The sequence below is a fragment of the Pezoporus occidentalis genome, unplaced genomic scaffold (genome assembly GCF_034315485.1).
Source record: "Pezoporus occidentalis ecotype Australia unplaced genomic scaffold, CSIRO_AGI_Poc_V1 ctg4, whole genome shotgun sequence".
NCBI lineage: Eukaryota > Metazoa > Chordata > Aves > Psittaciformes > Psittacidae > Pezoporus > Pezoporus occidentalis.
This window is the reverse complement of record NW_026915724.1, coordinates 17,431,438-17,444,466: the sequence shown is the minus strand read 5'-3', so window position 1 is coordinate 17,444,466 and position 13,029 is coordinate 17,431,438. Positions and strand designations below refer to the sequence as shown.

The window sequence follows — 13,029 nt, the reverse complement described above, 5'->3', positions numbered from 1 at the left end:
CCTGGCCTTGAGGTGATCCTGCCCCTCTACTCTGCTCTTGTGAGACCTCACCTGGAGTACTGTGTGCAGTTCTGGTGTCCTCAACATAAAAAGGACATGGAACTGTTGGAACAAGTCCAGAGGAGGGCCATGAAGATGATCAGGGGACTGGAGCACCTCCTGCATGAAGATAGGCTGAGAAAGCTGGGGCTGTTCAGCCTGGAGAAGAGAAGGCTGCGTGGAGACCTCATAGCAGCCTTCCAGTATCTGAAGGGAGGCCTGTATGGATGCTGGGGGGGACTCTTCATTAGGGACTGTAGTGACAGGACAAGGGGTAATGGGCTAAGACTTAAACAGGGGAAGTTTAGGTTGGATATAAGGAGGAAATTCTTTCCTGTTAGGGTGGTGAGGCACTGGAATGGGTTGCCCAGGGAGGTTGTGAAAGCTCCATCCCTGGCAGTGTTCAAGGCCAGGCTGGACAGAGCCTTGGGTGATATGATTTAGTGTGAGGTGTCCCTGCCCATGGCAGGGGGGTTGGAACTTGATGATCTTAAGGTCCTTTCCAGCCCTAACTGTTCTATGATTCTGATTCTAAACGCGAACGTCACGCTGTAACTTGGCGCTGTGTGCTGTGCCGTGCCGTCAGCACCGCCCCGCGGGCAGGTGCCGTTGCCCTAGCACTCCGCTCCATGTCCCCGTTCCAAGGTGCCAGGTCTCCCCGCCTTTCCTCCCGCCGAAGCCAAAGACACCAGCTTCAGCGCCCACCGGTTAGCGCCGCGCCGCCCCGCCCCGCCCCGCCCCGCTGACATCACCGGAAAGGAGGGTGAGGCGCCGAGCCGCCGGCCAATGGGCAGCCTGACGGCAGGTGACGGGAAGAGGCAACTGGGGAGAACCCGGAAGGTTTCGTATTCCGAGTGTCGCTGCGTACAGAGAGCCCCTCTTGTCCCCTCCCGCCCACCCTTGCGTGTGCAGATGGACTCGGTCAGAGTTGCCGCCGACGGCGGGCCGGGCTCTGCCTGGCGGAACAAGGTGAGGGCCGGGCTTGGCAGGGGTATAGGGAGGGGAGAAGAGGGCGCAGGCCCGACCGGGCCTTAATGGTGGTGGCGGCGGCTGCCCGCGAGGCTGCGTCCGGCACCTCGACTTTCCGCCTCTGGTCCCATTCCTGGGAGGCGGATCGGGAGAAGAAAGGCAAGGTGAGGCACCGGGCGCCGTCTCTGGCCCGCGCAGGCAGACGGCACGCAGGTTGCTCCGGTTCGCGGCCGCATTTCTCCCGCCCGCCTCCCTTGGAGCTGCTGAGGCCGCGGAGAGTACGCGCAGCGGTGTTAGTAAAGCCAGAGTTGCAGTTATTTGGGAAACTGAAGGTTTGGCTCCAGTGCCCAAGCGAGTAATGAGCCGCGCTGGACAAGATATGGCGTAGTTCGCTGCGGCTAGCGATTATCTCCTTGGCGGAGAGAGCTGCTGTTAAAACCCGATAAATGTGCTTCTTGCCAAACTCTGATGGTAAAGCAGGGAATTGGATCCCGGTGAATTTGGTTATCAAGGCGGTAGGCAGTGAGTCAGAACTTGGAGTCCTCATTCGTCAACCCCCGCCTCTCCAAGCAAAGTTGTGTGCATGCCTCTGCGATTTTGAGGTGATGTTAATGATGGCTGTCCTTTCAGTGCTCCAGAAACGGAGGAGGACGCCGTGCATGAGCCATTACTGTTGTGGTATTCCAGGAGAGGTTCTATATAGACTCTGTAAGCAAACTTTATGCAAAGACTTTGCCACTGTCTTCAAAGGGTTCTTGCTTACCGACTCCCTCCCCCCATTAGTAAGTGACCATGAACATGCTTTCAATCACAGTTCTCCTTCTTGAGTTTATGAAACTATTCTTTCAGGAATTTTACATAGTTTAGTTAATCATACTTCCCTAAGTACCTGTAGCAGGCAAGCTCTTATAAGATTACATGAGCTTATTTTAGAGCCAGTGATAGCTAATTATCCTGATTACTGTGTCGCCACTGCACTTCTTGCTTACTTGAAGAAAATGTTTGTTCGTTCACAGTGTCCGTGGGGAGCCCCTAACACAGCATCAATATCATGTTCCTTTGCTGATGTAATGAGTGAACAGCTGGCAAAAGAGCTGCAGCTGGAAGAAGAAAATGCTGCTTTTCCTGAAGTGGTTGCGTAAGTTTTAAGTCCTGGATTAGTGATTTCTGTGGTTATGAAGCCATCTGCTATCTCTTGTGCTTTCTCCTACCACGTGTTTAATGTGTTGTGATATAGTAAATTCTTTACCTGTTAACTCTGTTTCTTCAGGTCGTTTTCAGTGAAGTTGGCTTCCCCAGTTAAAACTCTTCCTTAGATTCTCTTCTCTGTCACACTTCCTTTTTTCCTGATGTTTTCTTTGTATTATTTTGGGTGCTTTATGCCAGTCTCTGTAAACTCATTTTGAGAAATGTTGTCAGGAATGTTGTTGCTTGAAGTTTTTTTTCTTCCATTTCATAGACTTGTTAACAGTGTACAGAACTACTTTGAGAACTGTCAAGTGCATCGCCTGTATCCCCCTAATACTTGGATGTTCTAAACATACAGGCCAAGATCTTACTAGTTTTAAACTCATACATGTTTTGTTTATGGTCTTTTCTGTGAAACAAAGCAAGGCAACAGTTTGTTTATTTTTAAATTTGCTTTTATGTGTTTGTTTATGAAATATGCACACACACATATATATATCTGTATGCCTTCTCTCTATTTCATCAAGGGCATCTTAAAAATAGAGCCTAATGCTTCATATAGAATGGTAAACAAGCAGAAGCTTAAGTTGTATTTGCATTGTAAGGGTGTAGCAAAGTGAAATTAAGTCATGCTATATTACTATTTAGTGTTGGCTTGGAGGGGGAGCAGACAGTTGAGATCTATTAATTTCTGTGCAGCTCTGCATGACGTCTTTGGTATGAAAATGGTATAAATGGTCTTTGATGAAAGGGTATAAAGCAGTATGCCTGTTTAGATTATTGTGTCTAACTTTTGAAATTTCTGCTTAATTTTACATAGTGTTGCTGAAGGACCATTTATTGCAGGAGAAAATACTGACACTTCTAGTGACCTAATGTTAGCTCAGATGCTGCAGATGGAATTTGACAGAGAATATGATGCACAGCTTCGGCGTGAAGAGAAGAAGATCAATGGAGATAGCAAAGGTACCCTCATTAGAAGAAATATTTTTGCTTTGGAGGTATTCTTGGCATTCTGCTTAAGTTGACAGAGCTGTGAGGAAGCAGCAAACCCCTGATAATCATGGACATGCTTATTTCTTTTGTTTCTCAAGTCTCCATATCCTTTGAAAACTATCGGAAGGTGCATCCTTATGACAGTGACAGCTCAGAGGATGAGGTCGATTGGCAGGATACCCGTCATGATCCTTATAGAGCAGGTATGTGGTGGTTTTTAAGACCACACTTTCTTTAGTTAATAGATATAAGAATATGACATAATTAAAAATTTTTTTTTTTTTGAATGTAAGGAGACATTCCAGTTTCATGTAAAATCAGGTCACATAACTGGGAGGTGTTATGCAGGAAGTTAGGCGGGTTACTTCACATTTCTGTCTGCCAGTATACTGGCTTTGGTGGCTGAATCTGGCAAAACATCTATTGCATGTGGCAAGTACTCCTGGGATATGCATATCTGTCATGTACATTTGGCTGGGATATCCGCACATACTGAATATTGCTGTCTTTAAGACACCCAAAGTGTGTCTGACACCCCAGAGAAGACAGAAGTAAGTCATTACATAGCAAAAGCGGCTGTCACGCTTAGGGTAAGAGAAGACTGCATTAAGATCATACAATTGAAGTCTTTTATTCGATTTAATAAATAAAACTGTTACTTTTGTGGGCATTGTGGAACCTTTATGAGCATCGATTAATGTTTTTTTTATATGTAAAGTTTGATGTATTTTTCTTCTTGCTGCCAGATAAACCTACTACTACACCTAGAAGGGGCTTCATAGGAAAAGGAAAAGACATTACTACTAAACATGATGAAGTGGTATGTGGAAGAAAGAACACTGCTCGCATGGAAAATGTAAGCAAAAACCTGGGGAAACTTACTTTGTATGTGAAACTGGAATGCTGTAATTCAATGAAAGAATTAATGCTTGGATTAGTTATTCAAATATGCAGTTTGAGTTGTGCAGGAAATTTGTTTAATAATAGTTTGTAAATGACTATGATTCAAGAACTTGCACAGAACTGTTTTGGCAAAACAACTATCAGCAAGTTTGGTATTGGCAAATAAAACACCAAGGCTATTTTTGAAAAGTGTAACTGTTGTGTAACCTAAGTTTTATGCTTCTTAAAATTCATTTTGCCTGATGAGCCAAGGAACTAATTTTCAGTCAACTGTTCAACTTGCAGCTTTTCATAGTGTAAACATTTGGTTTTCTTTAATGTAACTGGTGCAACTTCTGCAAATAAGGAAATACTGCAAGTGCTATTTTTACAGGATGTTAGGTAATCTCATATCAATTTAGGCAGAACTTCAAGTTCTGAGTTCGGAGCAGTACAGTTTTTAATGGAGTGACAGCATTACACAAAGTGGGTTTCATAGGGTCCTAATCTACCATATTTTTTCCAAATTAGAATGAGAAATTTCTCCTTGTGGCAACTTTTGGTGTCTGCTAGTAACAGTGCTTAAATTTCTATTATTTCTGCTTGTAGTTTGCACCTGAATTCCAAGTTGGGGATGGAATTGGGATGGACTTAAAGCTGTCAAATCAAGTCTTCAATGCCTTAAAGCAACATGCGTACTCTGAGGAGCGTCGAAGTGCAAGACTCCATGAAAAGAAGGAGCATTCCACTGCTGTATGTTTTTAATCAAGTCTTTCTCTATACTTCTTATCTGGTGTAATAGCTGAACACAGTCTGAGTGATTTCTTGAAACATTCCATTTTTAGTAAAACAGTTAAACATTACTGGAAGAATTGTATTAGCCAGCTCCTACTAGTAAAAGGCTGTCTTTATTTAAGCTGCGTTACTGTGAGAACCAGCTCAAAGTAAGATCAAGCTGCTTCCATTATTTTGTCTTTGTTTTTCTAAACTTGTCTCTTAATAGCTACAATGAATAAACTGCCTAGAAGCTGCTTATAGAAACCATCCAGAGGGTTAATCCTCTGCAGCTGAACCATGTGGATCCAAATGTGTTTTCATAGCAAATTTCAGGAAGATGAGGTGTCCAAATAAACTCTGACTTAATAATTTAGGAAGTCAGTTGATACGCTTTATGGGTGAGTTTAGAGCAGGGCCTCTGGTAATGCCTGCTGTGGACTTGAAATCTGGGTGTTTTGCTTTATAGTTTTTGATAGACGAAGAATATAATATTTGGGATATTTTGATTTCTGATTTCTAAAGACTTCTTGAAAACACTGTAAGTAAGTGCTCTTGAGCTACAGTCTGTACTTTATGTTGAATTGCTAAAATACTGTATATGCAACACAACTGATAAGGTGGTACCTGAGAGTATTAAATCTTAAGATGACAGTGCTGGAGCAGTTTGGCTTTGTTTCATGTGCTTGGTTTGGTTTTGTTGTTGTGGTTTGTTTGTTTGGGTTTTTTCCCCTCTCTGTCAATTGAAAGAATGCTCTTAATACATTATTCTTTCCACTTGCAGTGTATAAATACTCTAAACGCACTGTAAAGCAAAGAATTATGTTAATGACTATTCATTTCTTGTTTGTAGGAGAAAGCAGTGGATCCTAAAACGCGTTTACTTATGTACAAGATGATCAATTCTGGAATGCTGGAGACCATCACAGGCTGCATCAGCACAGGAAAAGAATCTGTTGTTTTTCATGCATATGGAGGAGAGTAAGTATATTGTTTGTTACTAACAGTAGCTTTAAGTACCAGAGATGGTTTTAAAAGAAGAAACCACAAAAATACTTAAAGTTTGTATTAATGTACTTGCAAATAATAATGTAAGAATCTGAAAACCAAATGGTACGAACTGTAAAGTAAAAAAAATCCCACTTAAGAGACCGTGGAGACCACTTAATGAACAGGGACAAATCCACTGTAACTTTCTGTGGAAAAATATGCACTTCTTTTGTAAGAAGGAAGTCTTGAAATTCTGAGGAACTCTTTCCACTGACCTGCCCCAGAGTACAGAGCTGTCATGATCATCTTGGGCTGCCTGAAGATTGTCTTTCCATGCAAACTGCTGCATTATCAGCTCCATCTGTGCAGTTCAGTGGAGGTGCTGTTTTTACTTTTGGGTTACCTTGAGAACAGTGTTGGGATGCTCTTCACTTTGCAAGTCATGCAAGAGTCCTGTTTTAAAGACTACCATGCTGGAAGGACTGTGGTATGTTGGTAGTGATGCCAGTGCATTTAAGTCACTTCAAAATAGTGGTGTTTCAGAAAGAACTAATAAACCCCAAATACAGGTAATCAAGGGATGTCAAGAGAGGGGTAAGTTGGGGGTGGAGAGAAAAGATGCACCATGTCTTTGTGGTGCTTAACAAACATTTTGATACTTCCATTGTATTTTTTAATGCAAGATTTTTTTTCACTTTATTTCTTGAAGCAAGTACATCCATTAATAGAGCTCTTCTTAGCTATGACATTTAAATAAAGTATTAACAGATTAGGAGATGGAACCTATTTGATAAGCAACATGTAATCAAAATGCTAAAACCCAAATGTGTATATAAGCTTAATTATAGAGCTCCTAGAAACTTCACTAGAATTGGCTTCCAAATTTGATAGGAAAACAGATTTTATATTAAATATTGCTTTATCTTGAAATATTTAAAAAAAAAAATAAGAAACCCTTGCATTAGCTTGTGAAGATGTAAATAGTTAACCTTGTTATATATTGGACTTTTTCCATAAGAAGTGCAACTGAAGATAAAGTTATACCTCCAGAATGTGCCATCAAAGTGTTTAAAACAACTCTTAATGAATTCAAGAACCGTGACAAGTACATTAAGGATGACTACAGATTTAAAGACCGCTTTGGTAGATTGAATCCACGAAAGATTATTCGTATGTGGGCTGAGAAAGAAATGCATAACTTAACAAGGTAAGGAAAAAAATGGTGTAGCTGCCAAATACCTGTTGGTTTCTCATTTTGTGTTTTAAGGAAAATATATCTTTGTAGAAGGTTTGATTTGATTTTAGGCTAAATAATGCATGACCCGGCACAGATTGTATAAGCTGTTGGTTTCTTATAGTTTAATGAATTGGCAGCATTTCCAGTGATTTAGTAGCAGAATGTACAAGCCCATGAAGTTAGGCTGTAGCTGTAAAAATGATTTTTATTTTTTTAGACCTACTTGGGACTTTAAGATTCAAATTTTCCTATGTGAAATACTGTGAAATATATATATATTTATTCAGGGTTCAGTTGGCCTATCTCAATGGCTTTTCGGCTCTAGATCAAGTTTCTCACTCGGCTCTCTTAAGACTGAAAATGTGGAAGCAGGAACTAGAACTGTAGGGTTTGGGGGGTTTTGCATTGTTTTTCTTAATCAGTATCAATTTTCTGATCCACAGAATGCAAAATGCAGGAATTCCTTGTCCTAAAGTGGTTCTCCTTAAGAAACACGTCTTGGTTATGTCTTTCATTGGCCAGGATCAAGTCCCAGCTCCTAAACTAAAGGATGTAACACTTAGTAGTGAAGACATGAAAAAGGCCTACCATCAGATTCTTAATGTAAGACAATGCTGATTTCTCCTCCAGTTCTGGGTTGTGTTTTCTTTTAGGGGAATAACTTAAAGGACAAATCAGCATTTATTTATTTTTCAGGATGCTTGCACCACTTCCAAGATACAGAGTCCAAAGGCTTATTTTGCTGCTGTTTAATGTGTGACTCAAAATAAATAAAAAATTATGCCCTTAAACCAAATAAATTTAATTCCAGTGAAAGATGTGCTGGAACTTGATGACAAACAGATATTTAGCAGCAGAGGAATTACGAGCAAATAGTCCTCCTTTTATAGAAGCAATACGTGGTTTAGAAGGTTCTCTGAAGTCTGTCAGGGCATACCAAACACGTAATTTACAGTGCTTAAGCACTCTCCAGTGGATAGCCCCTCCCCAGCCTGCTTTTTAGCAAATCTAGAAATCAGAGAATGAATCAGAGAATATTGTATGGTAGATACTTTAATTTCCTATTACCTGCTGTAATTGTTTCAAACATGTACTTGCAACTGTCCACTTGCTATTACTTTATAGACCAAATCAAACTGACTGAACAAACCAACCATCCATCCCAGCAGCTTGATAATACAGATGGTCTGTGCCTCAAATCTTGGGACCAATAGAGCAACATGGCCATGTTCTAAGTGAATATGCATACTAGTTAGGATTCAGTATCTAAAACTGTGATACTTCTTTCCTGTGTGATAGGGGTGAGAAGGACAGGTATATTTTGAAAATGTGTTTATCTGTCTCATGCATGTGGACTGGTTGGCAGAGCTGACGTGAATTTACCAGACTGATTCTTCTGACTTGCCAAAGCTAAGCTAAGTGATAAAAGCTTAGTTTGCTGGCATTTTACCAAATCTGTGATTCCCTGTATGGAACTTTACTGAAGACTTAGAGGAAAAAAAATCCAAGATATAAATTGGGTGGTGACTGGGGAAATAGTCATGCAAAAGATATTTATTTGGCATATAGCATACTTCATTCATTAATTTGATTCCTTGCAGATGATGCAGCAGCTGTATAAGGAGTGCAACCTGGTCCATGCCGATCTGAGTGAATACAACATGCTTTGGCATGATGGGAAGGTGAGCTTATCCTCAGTGTGGGAAGGAAAGGTTTCATCTAATGTGAAACGTTAATACCAAGTGAATTGCTATCTCTCTGTGACTACAGGTGTGGCTAATTGATGTCAGCCAATCTGTGGAGCCAACCCATCCTCATGGACTTGAGTTTCTGTTCAGAGACTGTAGGAATGTTTCACAGGTAGGACCTCTTCAACTGACTGTCTTCTCTTACGCAGAATGTTTTCCAATATAAAATCAGTTTGGAGCTAACTAATAAACAACTAATACAACTCCATTAAAAAATGGTCACCATATATATGTATATATATGAGATAATATGACATATATAGGGTATAATCATATGTATATACGATTACTCATGTATTTTTTTGTATTGTTCTCTGAAAGGAGAAAAAAGTGTGCAAGAATGAAATGGTACCACTAGAACTTAAAACTTTCACTTATTTCTATCTTCAGTTCAACAAAAGCAGAAGTGTCATTTTGACTAAATAGTGTAATTGTGATGTCAGGAAGTAAATCAGTGTTTTCTTTAGTGTAGTACAGTGGTGAATGTGTCTTTTTCTATTGCCTAGTTCTTCCAGAAAGGAGGTGTGGCAGAAGCACTAAATGAGCGTGAACTCTTCAACGCTGTCTCAGGTTTAAATATTACAGCTGACAATGAAGTAGACTTCCAAGAAGAGGTATATCTTTCTGCGTCTTAACATTTCAGTTTGGTTAGCTCATAGCAGCTGTTCTGATACCTTAACTTTCCACATGTAGTTTGTATGATTAGTGTATGTGAGTATAATTTCAGCAATCATTCTGCATCTCTTTTTCAAAGCTGAAATGTTTTCAGAAGATCAAATTGACAGACCTCTCCACCCCCTTTCCTGTTTCCCCTGCTCCCAAGTATAAAAGGCTTTATGTTGCATACGACTATTGCTTTCAGTGTTAAAAAAAAAATTAGCGATCCGTTTTAGTTTAAAAGCTAGCTTTGCTGTCTTCCCTTACATATGTTAAAGGCTGTGCAGAGAAAGGAAAGCCGGGTTAAAATAATAATTCTACTCCTTAGTTTTCATGATTTAGATTTTGACTGACTTGAATTCAAATTTTTCCATAAGAAGTTTTCTTTAATGTTAACTGGTTTTCAATGTTTTCACTGAAAACACTGCGAATGTTTTCAATTTTCAAGCCTAGAATCATGCTAACGTAAATATGGACTAGGAATCTTTGGTCACCTTTGGCTTTTAACTTTCAGATTTTGGTTGTAACTCATCAAGGCATGCTTCCCAGTATCATACATTTAAAAAATACGTGATCAAACATTCTGTATTTATTAATTAAAGTAAGGGCAACAAGTTCCTAATGATAGTGTAAGTTTCAGCATGTAGTAGGTGGGAATCTGGAACTAGTTAACTCCTGGGGTAGGTCCTCAAAGTAAGGAAAAGATAAAGGGAACACAGGTGTCACTGTTCCACAGTCCTTATGTATCTGCAAAAACCAGTTCCCTCACTGACTGTGTCATGAGCACTGGGGTGTGAGGTGGGTTTTTTTTTTGTTGTTGTTTTGTGTCATCTCTTGTACATGTAAGTTTTATGGGAAGGACTTTACACTGCTATTTACATAAAGGTGAATTTGAGCAGCCCAGCCTTAAACTTCAGACTTTGACTTTAGCTGTAACTAAAATTATCTCCCCTGGAGTATAAGAGGAAGTAATCCAAACATAACAAGATCAGAATAAGCTACTGTACTGTGTTACTTTGACTGTACAAAACATTGGAGTATAACTCCCTTCATCTTTCACCACTAAAAATTATTACAGTGGATTTGTAACATTGGTATTATTTGAAATTTCTCCAGTGCTGGTGGATTGGCTGAGTTACAGTAGAGGTGTTCAGAGTTGGAAAAAGTCTGGGGAATACAGCTGAAGTCTTAAGAATCATTCAGTCCTCCCTGCAACTGGCAGTGTTCAAGGCCAGGCTTGATGTGGCTTTGAGCAACCTGTCTAGTGGTTGCCCATGGCAGGGTTGGAGCTGCATGATCTTTAAGGTCCCTTCCAACCCAAACCATTCTATGATTCTGATTTCAGTTATATAGCATGAGAAACTATAAAGGAGTGCTACTGGTTTTAGGAACTTGCTGAAAATAGATGTTTCCAGCTGTACTTCCAAAGCATGTTGCTCCCTACACGTGACCAAGTTTTTGAAGTGGCAGTACTGTCTATACCTGATCACTCACCTCAAGCTACCTTTCAACACAACTTAGAACCATTCTGGTGCAGGCATGGTTTTATGATTTCAGCATAGATTTATTTTTGTCTCTCTAGATTGAAGCCTTGGAGAAAAGGAATGAAGATCATGTGCAAAATCATGGAAAGAAACTGTCGAGGTTTTCGAGCAGTGGAGATCCACCTATATATGATGAATAGCACTGACTGTATAGCTGCTACTGTAACAAAACACAAGTTTACTGCTTCTATGTTGGTGCAGTGGTAAATGCCAACTACTCGTGTCAAGAGAGTGTGGTTGACTGCGAATGCCAAAGTGGAAAACACAGCGAGCGTATGGTGATGCCTCAGTGGTTTTATGTTTTAACTTAGCCCACACGTCAGGCTGGCACTGTGAGAATGGACCTCACTACCTCTTCAGACAGTCTGACAACTTCACCAACTGCCCAGTTTCATTAGACGAATGTAGCCAAGGCGGTCATATTTTACGTGATTGAGAGCTTATATGTTCTAGTTTTTTAAAAACAAAAAAACCCACCAAAACCAAATAAACAAAAAACAACCCCATCTTTAAAAATCATCTAGATAGTCTAAAATACTTAGTGGGAAGGCACACTAGGACAGTCCCTCTTTTTTTCCTATCGCTACTTGTAAAACTAAAAATTGTGTGTGGACACAGTGTGGGTGAATCTTTCATCCTTCTCCGTCAAGGGCGAAATGAAAACTATGCACTGCAGTTATATGAAAATATTTATTTAACAAACCACTTTGTTTATAAATGCAAAAGTCTGGACCTTTTAATTTGAAGTACATGGAATGTGGCTCTGATTGTATCTGTGAATACAACTGGGTGTTACAAGAGAGACAGTTCTGAATTCAACCAGCAGAGGACTTCCTTGGTGATGAAATGCTGAGGGCTGCATCCAAGTTGCACAGCCCAGTGGGATCAGTTAGCTTCATTCTTGATATACAGATGGTTCCAAGTAGTCAATTCTTGATAATATTTCTATCTCTAAACTGGAATTCTGGATAGATCATCAACCATTCTTACCACAAAGATAATCACAGACTATGAAAACTAAATGTTGATCATTGTTATTTTTAAATTAAGCTTTTGCTTACAAAAGAAATACTCAATTTTGTCTTTTTCATGCTTTTATTCTTAATGTCAGTCTTTTTTTTTTTTTTTTTTTAGCAGGTTCTAAAAACCTAGCAATGTTTCTCTCCAGTGCACTTAAAGATGAACTGATGTAGTGGGATGGTTTGCAGCTAAGAAATTCTGATCAGCTTCTTTTTAACTGATGACTGTTTCTGCTGCTGCTCTTTATCAGGAGCAGAATATAGTGTGGTTACAGTGGCATTCTCACAGTGTGCTGTGAAAATGATACTTTTTTCTTCTTTTTTTGTTGGAAAACTGATGGTGAAGTAAAAACATTTTGTGGTGGTATTCTTGCATGGTTCTTGGCATGGTACAGGCCTTCAAGGATTCCTCAGTGTGTTAGGGTAGGACTGCACTAATGCATCCTAACACCTACATAAACAGTAAACAGCCTTGATGTTTATGCCAATTTCATCCCAGTACGTGGATACTCTTCCCCTTTCTAGATGAGACAGTTGTCTTGCACTTACCCCTTGCTTTTGAAATAAAGGAACTTGGGTCTTTTGGAGACTTAAGTCCATTCCAGATTGCTCAGTGAAACAGTTGCCCAAAGTAAAAGTATCAGGGAAAGAACAGAGTAAGTACTGAGAGGAAGATGCTACAGTTATCAAAGCCCTTCAGGGAGACTTAAAAGCTGCTGCTGCCAAATATAATAAATTCTTCTCCTTCAGAGGTGGCTTTTAAGTGAAGTGGACAGTCCTATCCTAGGCTTATTCCAAGTTTAATTTCTTAGAGAAAAAAATACAAAGCAGTTGCTAGTACCTTACAACATGCTTGTCTAGGAAAGATGCTCATTGTTAAGGATTTTTGCATCAAGTGAGGAGAGAGGACAGAAGTGAGAGGAACGTGTTTTTTGGGGTGTCAGTTCAAACCGAGGCACCCCCTCCCCTTCACCCTGTGTACCTCA

At 40.1% G+C, this 13,029-nt stretch overlaps 1 protein-coding gene across 3 annotated transcripts; it reads left to right on the top strand.

The window, feature by feature from the left end:
• The first annotated feature begins 810 nt into the window (after positions 1-810).
• Positions 811-11,480, top strand: RIOK3 (RIO kinase 3). Of its 3 annotated transcripts, none has more exons than XM_062632838.1 (13): positions 811-1,008; positions 2,025-2,146; positions 3,017-3,162; positions 3,291-3,395; positions 3,939-4,048; positions 4,684-4,827; positions 5,702-5,829; positions 6,857-7,045; positions 7,519-7,678; positions 8,677-8,757; positions 8,846-8,935; positions 9,330-9,437; positions 11,063-11,480. In XM_062632838.1, the coding sequence occupies exons 1-13, from the start codon at positions 826-828 to the stop codon at positions 11,162-11,164; spliced, it is 1,668 nt and encodes a 555-aa protein (XP_062488822.1). In that variant the 5' UTR covers positions 811-825; the 3' UTR covers positions 11,165-11,480. The 3 variants fall into 3 exon arrangements, with proteins under 3 accessions (XP_062488822.1, XP_062488823.1, XP_062488824.1); XM_062632840.1 differs by lacking the exon at positions 811-1,008 and adding an exon at positions 1,205-1,479; XM_062632839.1 differs by lacking the exon at positions 9,330-9,437.
• The last annotated feature ends 1,549 nt before the right edge of the window (positions 11,481-13,029 follow it).

Coding starts and splice junctions, on each gene's coding strand:
- RIOK3 (XM_062632838.1), top strand. CDS start 826: ATGGGCAGCCTGACGGCAGGTGACGGGAAGAGGCAACTGGGGAGAACC. Junction 3,396..3,938: donor TCATGATCCTTATAGAGCAG/GTATGTGGTGGT, acceptor TCTTGCTGCCAG/ATAAACCTACTACTACACCT. Junction 7,046..7,518: donor GAAATGCATAACTTAACAAG/GTAAGGAAAAAA, acceptor TCTGATCCACAG/AATGCAAAATGCAGGAATTC.